The sequence below is a fragment of the Dipodomys merriami genome, unplaced genomic scaffold (assembly GCF_024711535.1).
Source record: "Dipodomys merriami isolate MVZ:Mamm:240054 unplaced genomic scaffold, mDipMer1.0.p SCAF_116, whole genome shotgun sequence".
Classification (NCBI taxonomy): Eukaryota; Metazoa; Chordata; class Mammalia; order Rodentia; family Heteromyidae; genus Dipodomys; species Dipodomys merriami.
Genome location: NW_027202449.1, coordinates 235,248 through 253,209, shown reverse-complemented (window position 1 = coordinate 253,209; position 17,962 = coordinate 235,248). Strand labels below are relative to the sequence as shown.

General features: G+C 65.9%; 3 protein-coding genes across 3 annotated transcripts in view; 1 reads left to right on the top strand and 2 right to left on the bottom strand.

Annotated features, from left to right (window-relative positions):
- The window catches only part of LOC138822832 (piezo-type mechanosensitive ion channel component 1-like), a 59,183-nt gene extending 58,945 nt beyond the window's left edge, over positions 1-238 (bottom strand). Inside the window, exon 1 of the mRNA XM_070015770.1 lies at positions 175-238. Within this exon, the coding sequence (XP_069871871.1) occupies positions 175-238 (64 nt within the window). The remainder of the gene's footprint in view (positions 1-174) is intronic.
- Positions 239-10,141: 9,903 nt separating this feature from the next.
- On the top strand, positions 10,142-15,086 carry LOC138822824 (DNA replication factor Cdt1-like). Its single transcript, XM_070015754.1, has 10 exons — positions 10,142-10,357; positions 11,101-11,364; positions 11,445-11,593; positions 12,014-12,211; positions 12,299-12,444; positions 12,585-12,688; positions 12,971-13,159; positions 13,379-13,546; positions 13,609-13,810; positions 14,398-15,086. The coding sequence occupies exons 1-10, from the start codon at positions 10,142-10,144 to the stop codon at positions 14,559-14,561; spliced, it is 1,800 nt and encodes a 599-aa protein (XP_069871855.1). The 3' UTR covers positions 14,562-15,086.
- Positions 15,087-15,382: 296 nt separating this feature from the next.
- LOC138822833 (adenine phosphoribosyltransferase) lies at positions 15,383-17,684 on the bottom strand. Its single transcript, XM_070015771.1, has 5 exons — positions 17,444-17,684; positions 17,258-17,364; positions 16,134-16,267; positions 15,872-15,950; positions 15,383-15,713 (listed from the first exon to the last, which is right to left on the bottom strand). The coding sequence occupies exons 1-5, from the start codon at positions 17,521-17,523 to the stop codon at positions 15,571-15,573; spliced, it is 543 nt and encodes a 180-aa protein (XP_069871872.1). The 5' UTR covers positions 17,524-17,684; the 3' UTR covers positions 15,383-15,570.
- Positions 17,685-17,962: the final 278 nt, after the last annotated feature.

Genomic DNA, 17,962 nt, shown 5'->3' with positions numbered 1-17,962 from the left:
GCGCCGCGGGACCCGCGCGGGGAGGCTGGGGGCGCCCGGCCCGGCGCACCGCACCCGCGCCCGCGCCCGGCCGTCCCCCACACCGCTGCCGCCCCGCGCCCCGCCGCCCCCCGCCCATGCTTCCGGAATGCGGGCGCCCGGGGCCGCGCGCCCCCCGCCCCCCGCCCCACTCACCCGCCAGCAGCGCCGAGGGCAGCAGCAGCCAGTAGAGCCCCGCGCCGAGCACGTGCGGCTCCATCGCCGCGGCCCGCCCGGCTCCCGCGCTAGGGGGCGGCGCAGGGGCCGCGGGGCCGGCGCGCCATGGCGCTCAGGGCGAGTCTGCGCGCGGCCGGGAGCCCGGGGGCCCGCGGGGGCCCAGCGCCGCGCCGCCGCCTCTCCGGGCCGGGGCCCGCGGCGTCCGCGCTCCGGTGCCGACCCCTGGAGCCCGCGCGCCGGGCGTCAGCGTCGCGGCTGGCGGAGACCGAGCTGGGCCGGACGGCGCCTCCGCGGCTCCCTCCGCCCTGCCCGCCCGCGGGCCTTTATAAGCTCGGCCCCCGCCCTCCCGGCGTGCCCGCCTCCGCGCTGCCCCGACGGCCGGCGGACGCGCCCTGGCGCCCTCCGCCGCCCCGCGGCCCCTGCGCCGCCCGCGCCGCCCCGCGCGCCCCCTCTGGGCGGCCCGCACCGCCACCCCGCCAGCGCCCGCAGGCCCCCTGGGCCCGGCCGACCCACGCGCGAAGCTGCCCCGCGTGGCCCGAGCGACTTTCGCTTTGCTCCCGGAGCCGCGAGGGCGCGGCGCCCCCTGGGACCGGCGGCGGCCACGCTGGCGCGGCCTGGCCCGCGGGGACCGGCTGCACCCCCGCCTCGCCGCCCCAGCACCCGCCGTCCCGGGGAGGCCGGGCCGCGTTCCTTCCGGGCGCCTCCTCCAGACCCACGCGGCCGACTCCGCCTGCCCGGGGCGGGCGGCCAGGGAGAGCCCGGGAGAGCCCAGGCCCAGGTCCCTCCAAGACCCACCCCCGCCGCCGGCCCCCAAACGGCGGCTGGAAAGAGGCCGAGACGGGAAGTAGCAGAAGCTGCACTGCTCTGGGCATGTGCGTGCCCAAGGACTGCCCAAAGTAGCAGCCCTTGAACCCGAGTTCTGCGCGGGGGCGCGGGCCAACGCTTACAATGAATCCCGCAGGTGACCTGCCGCCCTCCGGCTGTCACCATCACCCGAGCGGGGACCACGGGGTCAGCGGCCGTCCCTCCTGCCACCATCACCCGAGCGGGGACCACCGGGTCAGGCCCAGGCTGCTCGCCCCCCCCCCCCAGCAGAGAGACTTTCCTGGATGTCCTTTGGTGCTGTGACATGCACCGTCTACCCACAGAAGTACCACAGTGGGACAGAACTCGTGCACTTGCGTGCTCAGTAGGCTCAGTTGAGGCAGACAGCACAGGGGCTCCCCCGGCCCACAGCTCTGACATTTCAGGGACACCTCCCTGCTGGTACGTGTGCCTGGCTCACAGCCTGTTCAGGAACAGGTGTGTGTGTGTGTGTGTGAATACTGCACCCAGGATAGTGTACATCCAGGCACATTCTTTGTTGTTATTGTTTTGCCAGTCCTGGGCTTGAACTCAGGGCCTGGACACTGTCCCTGAGCTTCTCTGTGCTCAAGGCTAGCACTCTACCACTTGAACCACAGCACCATTTCCAGCTTTTTCTGTGTATGTGGTACTGAGGAATCAAACCCAGGGCTTCATGCATGCTAGGCAAGCACTGTACCACGAGGCCACCTTCGCAGCCCTGTCCAGGCACATTCTAAGCTAAGTTACAGTCCAGTCCTTGGGTTGTTTTTCTAATCGAACTCCCTTTGCAGAAGAGAATACTGAAGGCTAAGTGGGCGAGCCTCTGCTAGAGGACAGGCCAGGCTTCTGGATCCCGTCTAAGGCCACTTTTGCCCACTGCCCGCGGCGTGGGGCCTTCCTGAACTTGTTTAGAATAGTGGGAAGGACCAAGACCACAGTGACCAGAGGGACGTTGGCACCACCCCTCAGGTTTTCACCAGCGTTCCAAGGATGATCCAGCCATCACTACTTGTCTGCCCTTCACTTCAGCTGGGCATGGTGGTACACACCTGCGGTCCCAGGACTCAGGAGGTATTGGTGGGCGGATGGCAAGTTCAAAGCTAGCCTGAGCTGCACGTTATTCCTTGTGTCAAATATCAAGGACTAGGACAGGGTATTGCTCAGTGGTAGAGCACCTTCCCAGCATGTACAAGGCCTTGGATTCAAACCCTGGCTCCACACACACAAAAATCAATCTTGAGTTAAAAACAACCCAAGTGTCCTTTAGAGGATTAAAAGATAAAATCCTGGGAATGTGGCTTAGTGGCTGACGGCTTGCCTAGCATGCATGAAGCCCCAGGTACTCCTCAGTACCACATACACAAAAAAAGCCAGAAATGGGGCTGGGAAGGTGGCTCAGTGGTAGAGCACTTGCCTTGCATGCATGAGGCCCTGGGTTCGATTCCTCAGTACCACATAAGCAAAAAGAAAAAAGCCAGAAGTGGCGCTGTGGTTCAAGTGGTAGAGCGCTAATCTTGAGCTGAAGAGCTGAGGGACAGCACCCAGGCCCAGAGTTCAGGCCCCACGATCAGAACAAAAAAAAAAAAAAGCCAGAAGTGGCACTATGGGTCAAGTGGCAGAGTGCTAGCCTTGAGCAGAAGAAGCTCAGGGACAGAGCCCAGGCTCTGAGTTCAAGCCCTAGGACTGGCAAAACAACAATACAAAAGACAAAACATCATCCATACACATAACAGAGCATTACCTGGTCATAAAATGATATAGCCAAGCCTGGCGCCGGTGGCTCACGCCTGTCATCCTAGCTACTCAGGAGGCTGAGATCTGAGGATCTCGGTTCAAAGCCAGCCGGGGCAGGAAAGTCCGCGAGACTCTTATCTCCAATAAACCACTAGAAAACTGGAAGTGGCGCTGTGGCTCAAGCAGTAGAGTGCTTGCCTTGAGCTGAAGAGCGCAGGGACAGCGCTCAAGCCCAGAGTCCAAGCCCCACAACTGACAAAAAAAAAAAAAAAAAAAAAAAAAGTGATATAGGCTACAAACTGGATAAACCTTTAAAACAGTACACCTAGAGAGAAAAGGCAGACATAAAAGGACAACTACTGCACCACCCCATTGTACTCAAAGAATAAAAAAGAAAACCGGCACTGCAGCAAGAACAGGAGCAACAGCATTATCCACACAGCCAAAGGTGGAAACAGCCCAATGCCGACTTTTGGCCTTTGCTTGCTTATTGGCATTCCTGGGGAGTGAACTCAGGACCGTGTACCAGATGCTCTTCCACTTGAACCCTACCGCCAAAATGTAGCCTGCTATGTGGTCATGTAGAATTCATACTGATATGTGCTACACAGTGGATGAAGCTGGACACGTACGTGCTCAGGACTGCAGATGGAAACGAGGGGTGGATACCACACAACTCCACTCGCACAAACTGTCTACAGGAGGCAAGTCTGAGCCAGGAAGCGTGGTGCCTGGCAGGGGCCGGGGAGGGGGGATGGGCCAAGTGCCACTTCTGAGGAGGAGAAGGTTCTGGAGCTCATAGTCAGACGCAGGCTCAGGCCCACAGCCCGTGGGGGAAGAGGGGGTGAAACAGCTCAATCCCAGTGAGCCCAGTGTTAGAAGGTTGTCAGAGGTGTCACCCCCGTCAGTGCCACCAGACCAGAGCTCAAATAGATGCCATGACCAAGAGACAGGACAGGCCCCAAGCCGAGCAGAGTGACACCACCCCTGGGTGGCCAGTGCTGTCCTGAGCTGCAGCTGACAGCGGTCGGGTTGGTGCAGCGCAAGGGGCCTGGAGCTGGCCACGGAGGGCAGGACTGGATGGTCTGCTGCTCCCCCAGCCCCTGGATGGTCTCTGCTGACCCCCCCCCAGCCCCTGGATGGTCTCTGCTGCCCCCCAGCCCCTGGATGGTCTCTGCTGACCCCTCCCAGCCCCTGGATGGTCTCTGCTGCCCCCCCAGCCCCTGGATGGTCTCTGCTGACCCCCCAGCCCCTGGATGGTCTCTGCTGACCCCTCCCAGCCCCTGGATGGTCTCTGCTGACCCCTCCCAGCCCCTGGATGGTCTCTGCTGACCCCTCCCAGCCCCTGGATGGTCTCTGCTGACCCCCAGCCCCTGGGTGGTCTCTGCTGACCCCCCAGCCCCTGGATGGTCTCTGCTGACCCCCCAGCCCCATGATTCCTCGGGATCAGCCTGGCTGGTCCATCCCCCTCAGTGGGGGTGATGGGTGATGGGAGAGAGGAGGAAGCCACGCTGCCAGCCCCCTGTGCCCTGCTGTCCACTCCCCCCAAACTCTCCTGAGCTGCACCCAGTCGGCCAGAACTTCCTAGGGCAGGGCCGAGGGTTCTGACTGGGGCTGCCGCCCAGCCGCGCACCCTTTCCTGCAGCTCTGGGTGTGGGCGGGGCCGGCGCTGACCCTGCCTCTTTCCTCTTCTGCAGGAAGCCCCAGGAGGCTCCGCTGGGTGGGTAGGCCCGAGGCCTGGCTGAGGTGTCCCATCCACACTGCTTTCATTGTGCACAGGCTCCCCTGTCTCCCAGCTGTGACCCGGGAAGGCCCTGCTGCCCGGCAGAGGAGGGTCCAAGAGGCCTCCCGGGAGCCTGGACGAGGAGCGGGGCCACTGCTGGTGGACAGGAGTCCTGCCTGCACCTCGGGCTCAGGAGCAGAGCAGAGGGGGAAGCGCCCGAGTGTTCGGGGATCACAGTCAGCGAGTCTGACTATGTCCCGCTGTCCTCACAGTGGTGATGACCACCACATGGTCCTCAGCCTCCACTCGGGGTGCCTCACTCAGCACCCCTCCTCTGAGCTTGTTACCATGTGCCTTTACTCTGGTCCGTCTTTAATTATGGTGGGCAGGTGCTATCAGGGGAAGCGGCCGGCAGTAAAGCAACACCCACCTGACCTGGCCGAATGCCTCTTGCCAGCCTACCTCTGTGGCTGCAGGACTCACCACACGTGGGTGTAGCTCTCTCCTGGAGAGTTTCCAGGTAGCTTGCAGCACACGGGCCAGCCGCGGCCGAGTCGCCCTTTCCAAGGCGCACCTTGGGGTCGGGGCTGCCCCAGCCACCCAGGAGAGGGGGGGGAGGAGGCCCCCAGCCACCCAGGAGAGGAGGCGGAGGAGGCCTCCCTCGGCCAGCCGCTGAGCGTCAGACTGGAGTCCTGCCAACACCACGTCAGCCAGGAACGCCAAGCAGCCTCTCCGAGGCTCCGGGCTGAGGATGTGCTGGGAAGAAAGTTGGAAATGTTGTTCTCTTGTTGGACTACAGAGGCATGGCCAGCTGCCCTCAGGCCTGGCTGGGTTCCACTCGGGCAGGAAGCCCCGGGCCTGGGCCTTCCTCCTTCCTCCTGTGCGCCACTTCCTCACCGCGGGCAGGGCTGTTCCTCCACGGCCCGGCCCCTGGCTGCTCGCTGTGCAGCCCTGGGCGCCGGGGGGCTGGTGCCGCCTCCCCTGGGCCTCCGGCTGCCTGGCCTGTTCTCCAAACCAGAGGGACCTGATGCCACGGGCAGTTCCCTCCCCAGCAACCTCAGGAGGAAGTTCAAAGTCGTTCCAGGTTTGGTGGCCACGCCACCCCGGCCTCTCAGCCATGAGAGTCATGGGGGCCACCCCGGGATGCTGCCTCCGCCGCATCGACTAGGACTCGGCTCTGACCACACTTGGCTTCAAAACGTGGTCACCCCTGGGCGGCCTCTTGTCAGAGGCTGCTCGTCCTTCTGGCTGAATACCCCAGGTCCACACTGTCCCCACCTGTCGCTGAGGATCCTTGCAGCTGGCCCCCCTCCCAACCACAGCCAGCTCCTGCTTCTCCAGCACTTCCTGCAAGACAGGCACCCGCAGTCCTGCGCTGCAGCCTCACAAAGCGGGGTGGGTAAATGCTGAGGCGAGGCCACACATCCAGGGCCCTACACAACTGGCATTTCACCACACCACTCTGTGTAGTATAGGCTGGCCTAGAACATGAGAGCCTCCTGCCTCTGCCCCCACCGTTCTGGGACTGTAGGTGTATGTGATGGTGTCTGGCTCGTCTGACCTCATCTTCTGACCCAGAGGCCACAGGGCTTTTGCAGTAACTGCATCAGCTGTTCTCGGTCTCCTAGCTGCATTCAGGCTCTCTCCCCAGCACAGGACTTCACTGTTCTGGGGAGAAGTAGCATCCTTCTGGAAAGACTTCCAGGGAGCCGTGTGAGTTTCAGTGCGGGGATAGAACCCAGAGACACACATGCCAGACAAGAACGCCACGCTGAGCCGTATCTCCAGTCCCGGTGGGGCCGAGTAAACCCCACTGCCCAAATCCCAGCTGCCCCCTTCCCCCTACTCTCTCCTCCACACCTTGATGTCTGCTGCCCGCACATCCGCAGGCCCAGCCAGTGCTGCTGGGCCGGCCGCCGGCCGTCCCACTGCAGTCATCGCTGAAGGACTGCAACCTCCCGAGTCAAGGCCACGGCCACTGCATTCCGCACCTCCAGCTGCTGGCTCTCTCTGGTGTGGAGCAGGGCCTTCAAAGTCATGGCAGGAGGGAACTCGAAGGTGGTTCAGGGGCCTGGCGAGAGCTGCCCAGGGGTCGGAGCCCCCGGGGTTTGCTCAGTTGTCTGGATACGCTGGAAGATCTCGGCCTTCTCCCTGAATAGGGAGCGATCTGAGGCAATGCCAAAGTGTTATCAAATGACTCAACCGCTCTTAGGCATTCTAGAACTCTTCTGCTTGAGTTCTCATAAACAGTGCAATGTGGGCTCAGGCTTGCTTGGCTCGCTTGCTCAGTGGTACTCAGCATCTCGACCACACATCTAGCTCATTCTTTTGATTATTTTGGAGATGGACTCTCTTCCTAGGCTGGTTTTATATCTCAGCCTAAATAGCCAGGCTGATAGGCATGAGCCTCCAGGACCCAGTGTTTTCCTGGGGCCTGAACTCGGCCTGGGCGCTGTCTCTCAGCTCTTCAGCTCAAGGCAAGCACTCTACCATCGAGCCACCTTCCCAGTCCCAGCACCCAGCTTTGGAATTACAGGTTAATCAGAATGTTTGTGATGGTGGTGATGATACTTGTGTTGAAAGACAACAACTTTATGAGTTCTTGCTTTTTTTTTTTTTTGGTCAGTTCTGGGACCTGAACTCTGGGCCAGCAGGGCGCTCAGCTCTTCAGCTCAAAGCTCGCACTCTACCACTTGAGCCACAGCACCACTTCTGGCTTTTTAGTTCTTGCTTTTTATGTGTGTGCTGATACTGGGGCTTGAACTCAGGCCCTCATGCTCCATGCTTGTTTTGTTCCCTGTGGGTACTCTACTCCTTGAGCCACACCTCCACTTCTGGCTTTGGCTAGCTAGTTGGATATAGGAGTCTCTCACAGACTTTTCTGCAGGGACTGGCTTTACACCATGATCCTCAGATCTCAGTCTCCAGAGTAGCGAGGATAATAGGTATGAGCCACCAGCGCCGCTCACATTGCATTCCTAGTGGGCTAGATGCTCATATAGGGGTGGACAAAGTTAACCCTCTTCCCATCTTGATCTCTCTGAAGCCAAGTGTGACAAGTGTCCTCACTGAGACAAACATGAGGGCTCCTTTTCCCAGAATCCTCACTGCAGGGCCCATGAGATCTTGTGGTAGACGGGGAAAACTGAGGCTGGACAGGAGGCGGCCTGGGTCACTGCCCTGTGGACAGCAGTGGTGTCTTCTCCGTCTCCCTTCTTTGCCCCATTTATAGCAGATCGTAGGGTTGTCTGGCGGAAGGAGCCAAGAGCAGCTGGATCCTGGTGGAGAGCCAGCGGCCCTCCTGGGAGGTGCAGCTGCCCGGGACGTGGCTACAGTCTGGAGTCACAAGCCTAGAGTGTGCGGGCTCCCCTGCGGGCCTTCCGCAGGCCTTCGGGCACGAAGCTCTGCGGGCGGGCAAGGACGGAGCCGCTTCCCGCTCGCCAGCTCTGCGCTCTAGGGGCGGGGCGGGGCAGGGCACGGGGGCGGGGCAGGGCACGGGGGCGGGGCAAGGCACGGGGGCGGGGCAAGGCAAGGGGGCGGGGCAGGGCACGGAGGCGGGGCACGGCACGGGGGCGGGGCAAGGCAAGGGGGCGGGGCAGGGCTTGGGGGCGGGGCAGGGCACGGGGGCGGGGCAGGGCACGGAGGCCGGGGCAGGACACGGGGGCGGGGCAAGGCAAGGGGGCGGGGCAGGGCAAGGGGGCGGGGCAAGGCACGGGGGCGGGGCAAGGCAAGGGGGCGGGGCAGGGCTCGAGGGCGGGGCAGGGCACGGGGGCGGGGCAGGGCACGGAGGCCGGGGCAGGACACGGGGGCGGGGCAGGGCAAGGGGGCGGGGCAAGGCACGGGGGCGGGGCAAGGCAAGGGCGGGGCAGGGCTCGGGGGCGGGGCAGGGCTTGAGGGCGGGGCAGGGCTCAGGGGCGTGGCAGGGCTCGGGGGCGGGGCAGGGCTCGGGGGCGCGGCAGGGCTCGAGGGCGGGCAGGGCTCGAGGGCGGGCAGGGCTCGAGGGCGGGGCAGGGCTCGAGGGCGGGGCAGGGCTCGAGGGCGGGGCAGGGCACGAGGGCGGGGCAGGGCTCGGGGGCGGGGCAGGGCTCGGGGGCGGGGCAGGGCACGAGGGCGGGGCAGGGCTCGGGGGCGGGGCAGGGCTCGGGGGCGTGGCAGGGCTCGGGGTCGGGGCAGGGCAAGGGGGCGGGACAGGGCTCGGGGGTGGGACAAGGCAAGGGGGCGGGGCAGGGCTTGGGGGCGGGGCAGGGCACGGAGGCCGGGGCAGGACACGGGGGCGGGGCAAGGCAAGGGGGCGAGGCAGGGCAAGGGGGCGGGGCAAGGCACGGGGGCGGGGCAAGGCAAGGGGCGGGGTAGGGCTTGAGGGCGGGGCAGGGCTCGGGGGCGGGGCAGGGCTCGAGGGCGGGGCAGGGCTCGGGGGCGGGGCAGGGCTCGAGGGCGGGCAGGGCTCGGGGGCGGGGCAGGGCTCGAGGGCGGGGCAGGGCACGAGGGCGGGGCAGGGCTCGGGGGCGTGGCAGGGCACGAGGGCGGGGCAGGGCTCGGGGGCGGGGCAGGGCTCGAGGGCGGGGCAGGGGAAGGGGGCGGGGCAGGGCTCGGGGGCGGGGCAGGGCTCGGGGGCGGGACAGGGCTCGGGGGCGGGGCAGGGCTTGAAGGCGGGGCGGGGCAGGGCTCGGGGGCGGGGCAGGGCTCGGGGGCGGGGCAGGGCTCGAGGGCGGGGCAGGGCACGGGGGCGGGGCAGGGCTCGAGGGCGGGACAAGGCTCGGGGGCGGGGCGGGGCAAGGGGGCGGAGCAGGGCACGAGGGCGGGGCTCGGGGGCGGGGCAGGGCTCGAGGGCGGGGCAGGGCTCGGGGGCGGGGCGGGGCTCGGGGGCGGGGCAGGGCACGAGGGCGGGGCAGGGCTCGGGGGCGGGCAGCGCTCGGGGGCGGGGCAAGGCACGGGGGCGGGGCAGGGCAGGGGGCGGGGCAGGGCTCGGGGGCGGGGCAGGGCTCGAGGGCGGGCAGGGCTCGAGGGCGGGGAGGGCGGAGCGGGACGGGCGGTGGTCCAGGGCGAGGCCGGAGCAGCCGGTGCGGTCGGGGGGGGGCAGCGGGCCCGGGGCGCGGGTCTGGCGTCGGCCCCCGCCCGTGCGCCCGCTGTGGCGCCTGTCCGGCCCGTCGGGCGCCGACCCCGGGCGGAGGGCGCACGCGGGACCCGGCGCGGGGAGGCTCGGCAGGCGCCTGCGCGGCCGGTCGCACTCGCCACGCACACCCGTGCCCGCCCGGGACCGCAACCCCACTCCGAGGCCGCACCGAGTCCAGGGGCCGAGTGCAAACTACGCGCGGGACCTGTTAACGTCCACGGCGCATGTGCGGAGGCCGCACAGTCGGCCACCACTGCGCACGCGCTGCGCTCGCCCAAGCGTTCCCCTTCCCCCCTCCCCCACCGCGAGCAGGCCCGAGCTCCTCACCACACCGCTCGCCTCAGTGCGCACGCGCCCCGCTCCTCCAAGCGTCTCCCCCACCCCTTCCGGGCCACGCCGCTCATCCCAGCGCGCATGCGCCCGAGGCCATTTCCCGCCCCACCCCCGTGCGCTCCGCTCATTGGCGCAGCCCCGACGGGAGGCGGAAGCCGCCGAAAACCGCGCGAAAGCTGCGAGCGCGCCGTCCCGCCATGGCTCAGCGGCGGCTCACGGACTTCTTCGCGCGCCGCGGCCCCGGCTCCGCCGCGCGGCGGGCCAAGCCGGCCTGCCGCACCCCGAGCCCCGCGGGGCCCGTGGTGCCCGTCCTCGCCTCGGGCGGCAGCCGCAAGCGCGCCCGGGCGCCCGCCGAGCCCGGGGCCGCCCCGCCCGCGCCGCCCGCGCGCCGCCGGCTGCGGCTGCTGGACCCGGTGAGGCGGGGACGGGGGGGGGGACGAGGGGGGAGGGCGCGGGGGGACGGGGGAGGGCGCGGGGGGAGAGGGCCGGCTGCGGCTGCTGGACCCGGTGAGGCGGGGACGGGGGGGGGACGAGGGGGGAGGGCGCGGGGGGAGGACGCGGCTGCTGGACCCGGTGAGGCGGGGACGGGGGGGAGGGGGGAGGGCGCGGGGGGGGAGGGGGCCGGCTGCGGCTGCTGGACCCGGTGAGGCGGGGACGGGGGGGGGAGGACGAGGGGGGAGGGCGCGGGGGGAGGGGGCCGGCTGCGGCTGCTGGACCCGGTGAGGCGGGGACGGGGGGGGGGGACGAGGGGGGAGGGCGCGGGGGGGAGGGGGCTGGCTGCGGCTGCTGGACCCGGTGAGGCGGGACGGGGGGGGAGGAGGAAGCGGGGGGGGGAGGGAGGGGGGTGGGCGGCTGCGGCTGCTGGACCCGGTGAGGATGGGGGGGAGAGGACGCGTGGGGGGGGAGGTGGGGGGGCTAAGGGGGGCGGGCGAGTGCAGGAGAGCCCGGAGGTCAGGCGGGGCCCGGGTGCGCGGGGCCCTGCGGGTCCTGTGGGCCTGTGAGCCAGCGCGGCCCTGGCCGGCTGGGAAGGCCCAGCCCACCCTGCCCCTCCTAGACAGCCTCGCGGGACCCTGGCTTCTGGCCGGGAGTCTAGAGAAGTGACTGAAGCCAGCCCCTGCCCGTCCACACTCACCATGCACGGTTCTTTTCTTGCCAGGATTCCTGTGCCAGCTCCCCCGATGTTCCCAGCACCCCAGATGTCCCCAGCACCCCAGATGTCCCCAGCACCCCAGATGTCCCCGCATCCCCAGGTGTCCCCAGTCTCCCAGATATCCCCAGCTCCCCAGTTGCCCCCAGTCCCCCAGATGTCCCCAGCACCCTGGCTGCCTTCAGCTTCACCCACCAGTCCCTGGGTAAGAGGACCAGGAAAGCCACAGCTGCAGCGGGGCCCCAGCCCCACCCCAAGACCCACCAGGAAGAGGTGAGGAGGCAGCCAGGGCAAGTTGTGGGAGGTACTGTGGGGTGATGGACGGCCTGTCCTGACACCATCTGAGTTCCCAGGTCTCCTCGAAGAACTCCATCTCTGATCTCCGGTCCCGCCTGCAGCGGGCACGAGAAGCGGGTGCTAGGGTCCAGGCACTGAGGGCCCAAGCCCAGAAGGAGGCTGAGGAGGCTCTCAGTCCCCAGGCTGAGCAGCCTGCCGAGCCATGGTGAGTCCCAGTGGCTGTTGTGTCTGGGAGATAGGCTGGTGGGAGGCCCTGCAGGGCCAGTGTGGGTGATAGACCCGGGAGCCGCTCCTTGGGATGGGACAGTTGGTGTGCCTGGCGGACAGACCCTAGATGCCTGCTTGCTAGCTGCACTGAGTAACCTTATCTAGCGGTAGGATGGACATACACAGTCTGCTAACTGTTCCCTATGTGTCCTCCGGTCTGGGTCAGGCCACTAGACAGGCGTGCTGGAGGGCTCCTTGTGTGGGACAGTTATATAGTCAGTCCACTTCTTGTTCCCTAGCACTAGCCTTGCAGGCAGGCAGTGGGTGTTTGCTGGCTTTGTGCAGTTCTCCGACCCTGTGGCTGCTGCTAGGCACTGTAGGGAGTGTGTGGTCTCATAAATCTGCCCCCCTCTGACAGTGAGGAGCAGGTTCCTGCCTACCAGCGCTTCCATGCCTTGGCCCAGCCTGGGCCTCCAGGCCTTGTGCTGCCCTACAAGTACCAGGTGCTGGCCCAGATGTTCCACAGCATGGACACCATTGTGGGCATGCTTCACAACCGCGCGGAGACAGTGACCTTCTCCAAGGTCAAGCAGGGTGTACAGGACATGATGCGCAAGTGAGTGGCCTGTGTGGCTGGGTTCTGCCTGCCCTCAGTGTCTGACCCAGCCCGCCGGTTTCTTCTGACCAAGTGTCTTCTCTGTAGGCGCTTTGAGGAGCGCAACGTGGGCCAGATCAAAACTGTGTACCCCGAGTCTTACTGCTTCCGTCAGGAGCGCAATGTCCCCACCTTCAAGGATGGCGTCAGGAGGTCGGATTACCAGCTGACCATTGAGCCGCTGCTGGACCAGGGTGAGCATGGGGCCTGGCCTTGGCCACACGCGTTCACCTGTGACCCACATTTGGAGTATGGCACAAGGTGTTGGCTCCACACCTGGTGTCAGGTGTCATGTGCTGGGCGAGCCTGGGGCTCAGATGGACTCTCTTCTCAGAGCCCGGTGGAGCTGCAGCCCCCCAGCTCACAGCCTCGCGCCTCCTGCACCGGAGACAGGTGTTCCGCCAGAACCTGGTGAAGCGCGTGAAGGAGCACCACAAGGTCAGTGCCGGGCGAGTGTCGTGCCCATGCCCAGTGGGAGCTGCTCTGTCAGCAAGCACAGCATTCTGGAAGGCTTTCAATCTCAGGAGGGGGAGAGGAGAGGCTTGGCATCTGCTGCTGGGGGCCTCAGGACTAACCATAAGCTTTGGTGCATTTGGTGCTGCCCATGTGTAAGGCCGCAGATCCTCTTCCTACCTAGCTTTTAGTGCCTAGACAAGCGGTTTTCCCAGGGCCATCTAGCTGGAGCAACTCGAGCAGCCTAAAGCCCGCTCCCTCCCACAGGTCTTCCTGGCCTCCTTGAACCCCCCCATGGTGGTGCCTGAGGACCAGCTGCTGCGCTGGCACCCACGCTTCAATGTGGACCAGGTCCCCGATATTGAGCCGGCAGAACTGCCCCAGCCGCCCACCACTGAGCAGCTCACCACGGCCCAGGAAGTGCTGGCCCACGCCCGCAGCTTCATGTCGCCCAAGGTGAGGCTGGCCCGGCTCTGAGCTGGCCCTTTGTCCTGGGGTGGAGCTCAGTGCTGAGCAGCCTTGGGTACTTAGTGCCACCTGGCTGGGCCAGTATCGGGACGCCCTTTCACCCACCCGCTTGGGGAGTAGAGGAGTGCAGGCCACTGAGGTGCTGGCAACTTGGGCAGGAATCCACGCAGAGCTGGGGTTTTCTTTCTGACCTGTACTCACCTGCAGATGGAGAAGGCCTTGAGCGAGCTGGCCCTGCATTCAGCTGAGTCTGGCAGCCCCGGCTCAGCCCTGCCGGCCACCCCGCCTGCCGCCCTGCCGGCCACGCCACCCGCCACCCCCCCTGCCGCCTCCCCCAGTGCCCTGAAAGGCGTGTCCCTGGCCCTCCTGGAGCGGGTAAGTGAGTGGGGGTGGGGGCATGGGACCCCCTTCTGCCGCTCACTGCTCCTCCCCTGCAGATCCGGGCCAAGGAGGCCCAGAGGCAGCTGGCACAGATGATGCGGCAGCCAGAGCAGGACCTGCGCTTGCAGCGGCTGGAGCGGCTGCCTGAGCTGGCTCGTGTGCTACGCAGTGTCTTCGTGTCTGAGCGGAAGCCAGCACTCACCATGGAGGTGGCCTGTGCCAGAATGGTGGGCAGCTGCCGGGCCACTTTGAGCCCAGGTATGTGCTGGTTTGAGTCGGTTGGCCCATAGTGCCTCCTCCTGTAGAAAGCTGGGCTTGGGCTGTCTCCTGGATGTCCGTGTGGATCGTTCATGCCCCGGTGTGCCCTGGTGTCTGCTGTTGAGTGCTGTCAGGCCCATGGCCTCTGTGCCGGTCACACAGCTTCCCGGTGGCTTCCTTGTGGCCTGACCCTCACAGCTCACCAGCCCCAGGCCCTGCCGTCCTCTGGCTCTCAGCTATCCAAGGACTGCCAGCTGCTCTCTCCCAGGCCTGCTCACGTGGCTCCAAGCACCAGAGGCTCCTGGTGGGCCACCTGCAGGACACCAGCTGCTTTGGGCCTTCCCTGGGTGGGGTCCACATGCTCAAGCCTCAGCTGGAGTCTTTGCCTTGTCCATACTTACCTTCTGGCTTTGGGGGCTCTGCCCAAGAAACCCAGACCTGGCTTCTACCGGGTCTAGTTTACGTAGCAGTCACTGCCTTTTTCAGACAGTGCCTGATTGAAGGTCCTGGCTGGAGGGCTGGAGGGCTGGGCCAAAGCTCAGGCACGTGGCACATTGGGATTCCGAGACAAGCCCCACTCTTCGCAGGTGAGATGGAGAAGCACCTGCTGCTCCTGTCTGAGCTGCTGCCAGACTGGCTTAGTCTGCACCGTGTCCGCACTGACACCTACATCAAGCTGGACAAGGCTGCTGACCTGGCGGCCATCGCTGGGCGGCTGGCCCGGCAGGCCCGTGCGGAGGGGCTGAGCTGAGCTGCCACGAGAGCCCCCCCCCCCGTGCCCATGCTTGCACTCTGCCAGCAGGCGTCTCCGGGTCCCAGCCAGGCAGTCCCGCACCCTGGCCAGGGCCTCGTGACTCTGCTGCTGTGGCAGGGGCACTGGAGGTCATAACAGAACGTGATTGTCACAGATGCCCTCCAGATACCCATTGCCTATCCTGGAGCAAACTGATACCAGGGTGGAGGAACATTGCTGTCCATCCCCAAGGCCCGTGGGTGGCCTCCACCATGAGCAATTCAACATCCAAGGTTTACTTAGATAGGCTTGAAGCTAAGACCAAACTGCGTCAGATGTCAGGAACTTGCAGACTTGTTTAGGTTTGAGAGCAATTAATGATGAGGATCTAACCATAGATTATTTTCTACATTTTGGGCTGAAATAGCTTGTAAAAATTGAGCTCATTTAGTTTTTTATTTTGCTCTAAGCATTTCAGTAGGACCTGTAGTATGGCTTGATCTGTTAAACTTTAAAATAAACATTCCCAATATCTGAAAGAAACCTCAGCAAGAAAACCTGATTTTCAGTCTTAGCCTTTTAGCCTTGTCACTAAGAGGACCGCCGGGGCTTGGGGACGTGGCTCAGTGTGGGGAGTACTTGCCTAGCATGCATGAAGCCCTGGGTTCCACTTAGCACATTACTGACCCCCTCCCCCACAGTGAGGACCTCAGAGCAGGTGATTCTAATGGCCTCCACCAGGAAAAATGCTTGCTCTCAGTGGGGCTGCTACTTACTGCCTAGGCTGGGTTTATACATTGGTCCAGGCCTCCCAGCCCTGGACCACAGGACACAACACATGTACAAAAGCTCTTTACTGTGATATTGCTGTTTGTCGACACTCCTGGGACCTTCAGGAAGGCCCTGTGGGAGCCAGGACAATAGAGGAGCCCCACAGAAAAATGTAGCTGGCTACTGCCAGGGCCCCCGGAGGACACTGAAGGCAGGAAGGTGAACCAGTCCGTCCTGAGGTGGAGGTGCTGTTGGGTCACTCGTACTGCAGGAGAGAAAAGAAGGGCACTGGCCCCAGCTTCTCCCTGCCCTTGAGCGAGGTCAGCTCCACCAGGCTGACGCACTCCAGCACCTCGGCACGCAGCTGACCCAGCAGCTCGCAGGCTGCTCGCATGGTTCCTGTGGGTGCAATAGAGTCTGCTCTGACCTCCGGTGGGTACAGGAGGGAGGAAGTGGACAGCACAGGGCTTCTCACCACCAGTGAGCGGCCAGGTACCGGACTCCTGCCCTTCCAAGCACCCTTTGAGGCCTTGTGGTCTGTTCTGGGGAAGTCTTACCACCAGTGGCCAGCAGATCATCCACAACCACCACCTTCTGCCCAGGCTCCAGGGCATCTTTCTGGATCTCCAACTCAGCCTGTGCACAGGAAGAGGACACTGCAGAGCCCGAGAAGCAACAGGTGGCCACACCTGGCATCCTGGCTGTGTGAGCCATAGCTCCTGTAGCCACAGGCTCCCAGGGAGCTCAGGCCCAGTGCCCCCCGGCGAGCCGAGGAGCACTGGGTGGTGACTGTCCCCATTGGCCTGACTGTAGGCTCACCTTGCCGTACTCCAGTGCGTAAGAGACGGACACTGTGGGGCCTGGCAGCTTCCCACGCTTCCTGATAAGCACACAGCCCAGGCCCAGCTCCTGGGCCAGGGAGGGTCCAAACAGGAAGCCCCTGGAGTCTAGGCCTGTGGGTGGTAGGTGCTGGGTGGCAGAGCAGCCTGGACAGGAGTCCCCCAGGCTGGGGTGCAGCCCAGTGACCCTGGACCTCCTCCAGCTACTCCGCCACCACAGCCACAGCTCCACTTCCAGCTTTTTGCTGGTTAAGTGGGACTAGTTTTTGAGTCTCACTGACTTCTGTCCAGGTTGACTTTGAACTGTGACCTTTGGATCTCAGCCTCCTTGCAGATAACAGTCTGTGCCCACAGGCCAGCCTGTCTCAGGGCTTTGTCCTGCTGGGCTGCATCTTAGCCCTGGGGCCGCCGCCTGCCTCCGGCACTGCCCAGAGCCACTTAGTATCTGTCACGTGTAGCAAGCCACGGAGCGCCCAGTCCACAGGGGAGGCCGCAGCGAGAGCTGGCCAGTCCATGTGAGCGGAGCTGTGGTGGGGACCGTCCTGGGTGGCCAGGGCCTTCCTGCAGTCAGGAGACCCCTGTCCTCCCTGCCCCCGTCAGAGCTTCCTCCTGGGATGCGGAGTCCCAGGCCCGGCACTCGGGGGTGTGCGGGTGTGACAACCACACTGCAGGTGCGAGGGAAGGGAGGCGGCCCTCTGAACTAGGCGGGCAGCAGGTGGCAAGTGCGCCAGGGGCTGCGGCCTGCAGGGGACGGGACAGGCCCGGCAGCACGGTGCTGTGCTGGGCCAGGCCAGGCCGGGGTAGGGCGGGGGGGGGGGGGGGGGGGACAGAGTAACGGGCCGGGGTAGGGGGGGTTGACGGGCCGGGTAGGCGGGGTGGGGGGGTAGGGGGGGACGGGCCGGGGTAGGCAGGAGGGGGGGTAGGGGGGGACAGGCCGGGGTGGGCGGGGGGGGGTGGGGGGACGGGCCGGGGTAGGCAGGAGGGGGGGTAGGGGGGGACGGGCCGGGGTAGGCAGGAGGCGGGGTAGGGGGGGACGGGCCGGGGTAGGCAGGAGGCGGGGTAGGGGGGGACGGGCCGGGGGTCCGGGCGCGGCCGGCCACTCGCCTGCGATGTAGTCGATGCGGCCGCCGTGCGTGGCTCTCAGGTGAGCGGCCAGCAGATGGATGGAGGCGCGGAAGGAGTCGGGGTCCTTCAGGAGCGGCGCGATGTCCCTGCACGGAGGACAGGCCGGTGAGCCGGGGCCGGCGGGCGGCGGCCCGAAGGACCCCGCGCCCGCGCCCGCGCCCGCACCGGAACAGCACGCCGGGGATGGGGAAGTCGGGGAAGCTGCGGATGCACCGCGCCACCAGCTGCAGCTCGGGGTCCGCCATGGCCGCGTGCGGGAGCCGGGGTGGGGAGGGCGGCGCGGGAAGCGGGAGAAAAGGCCCGGGGGCGGGGCCTGCGCGGAAGGGGCGGGGCGGGGCCGAGCGAGGGCGTGGCGTCGCGGGGCTCAGGGCTTCGCGGCCAGGCGGGACATCACCGAGGGCCGGTTCTGCGCGCCAGGCGTGACGCTTCAGGGGGCGTGGCCCGAGGCCGGGCGTGGCATCCTGGGGGCGTGTCTCCGCCGTGGGCGTGGCGTCGCGGGGCTCAGAGCTTCACATCACCGAGGGCCTGGTTCTGCGCGCCGGGCGTGACGCTTCCGGGGGGCGTGGTATCCTGGGGGCGTGGCTCCGCCGTGGGCGTGGCGTCGTGGGGCTCAGAGCTTCACATCACCGCGGGCCGGTTCTGCGCGCCGGGCGTGACGCTTCCGGGGGGCGTGTCTCCCCGTGG

Coding starts and splice junctions, on each gene's coding strand:
- LOC138822824 (XM_070015754.1), top strand. CDS start 10,142: ATGGCTCAGCGGCGGCTCACGGACTTCTTCGCGCGCCGCGGCCCCGGC. Junction 13,160..13,378: donor GCAGCTTCATGTCGCCCAAG/GTGAGGCTGGCC, acceptor ACTCACCTGCAG/ATGGAGAAGGCCTTGAGCGA. Junction 13,547..13,608: donor CCCTGGCCCTCCTGGAGCGG/GTAAGTGAGTGG, acceptor CCTCCCCTGCAG/ATCCGGGCCAAGGAGGCCCA.
- LOC138822833 (XM_070015771.1), bottom strand. CDS start 17,523: ATGGCGGACCCCGAGCTGCAGCTGGTGGCGCGGTGCATCCGCAGCTTC. Junction 16,268..17,257: donor CCGCATCGACTACATCGCAG/GCGAGTGGCCGG, acceptor TACCACCCACAG/GCCTAGACTCCAGGGGCTTC. Junction 15,951..16,133: donor ACGCACTGGAGTACGGCAAG/GTGAGCCTACAG, acceptor TCCTGTGCACAG/GCTGAGTTGGAGATCCAGAA.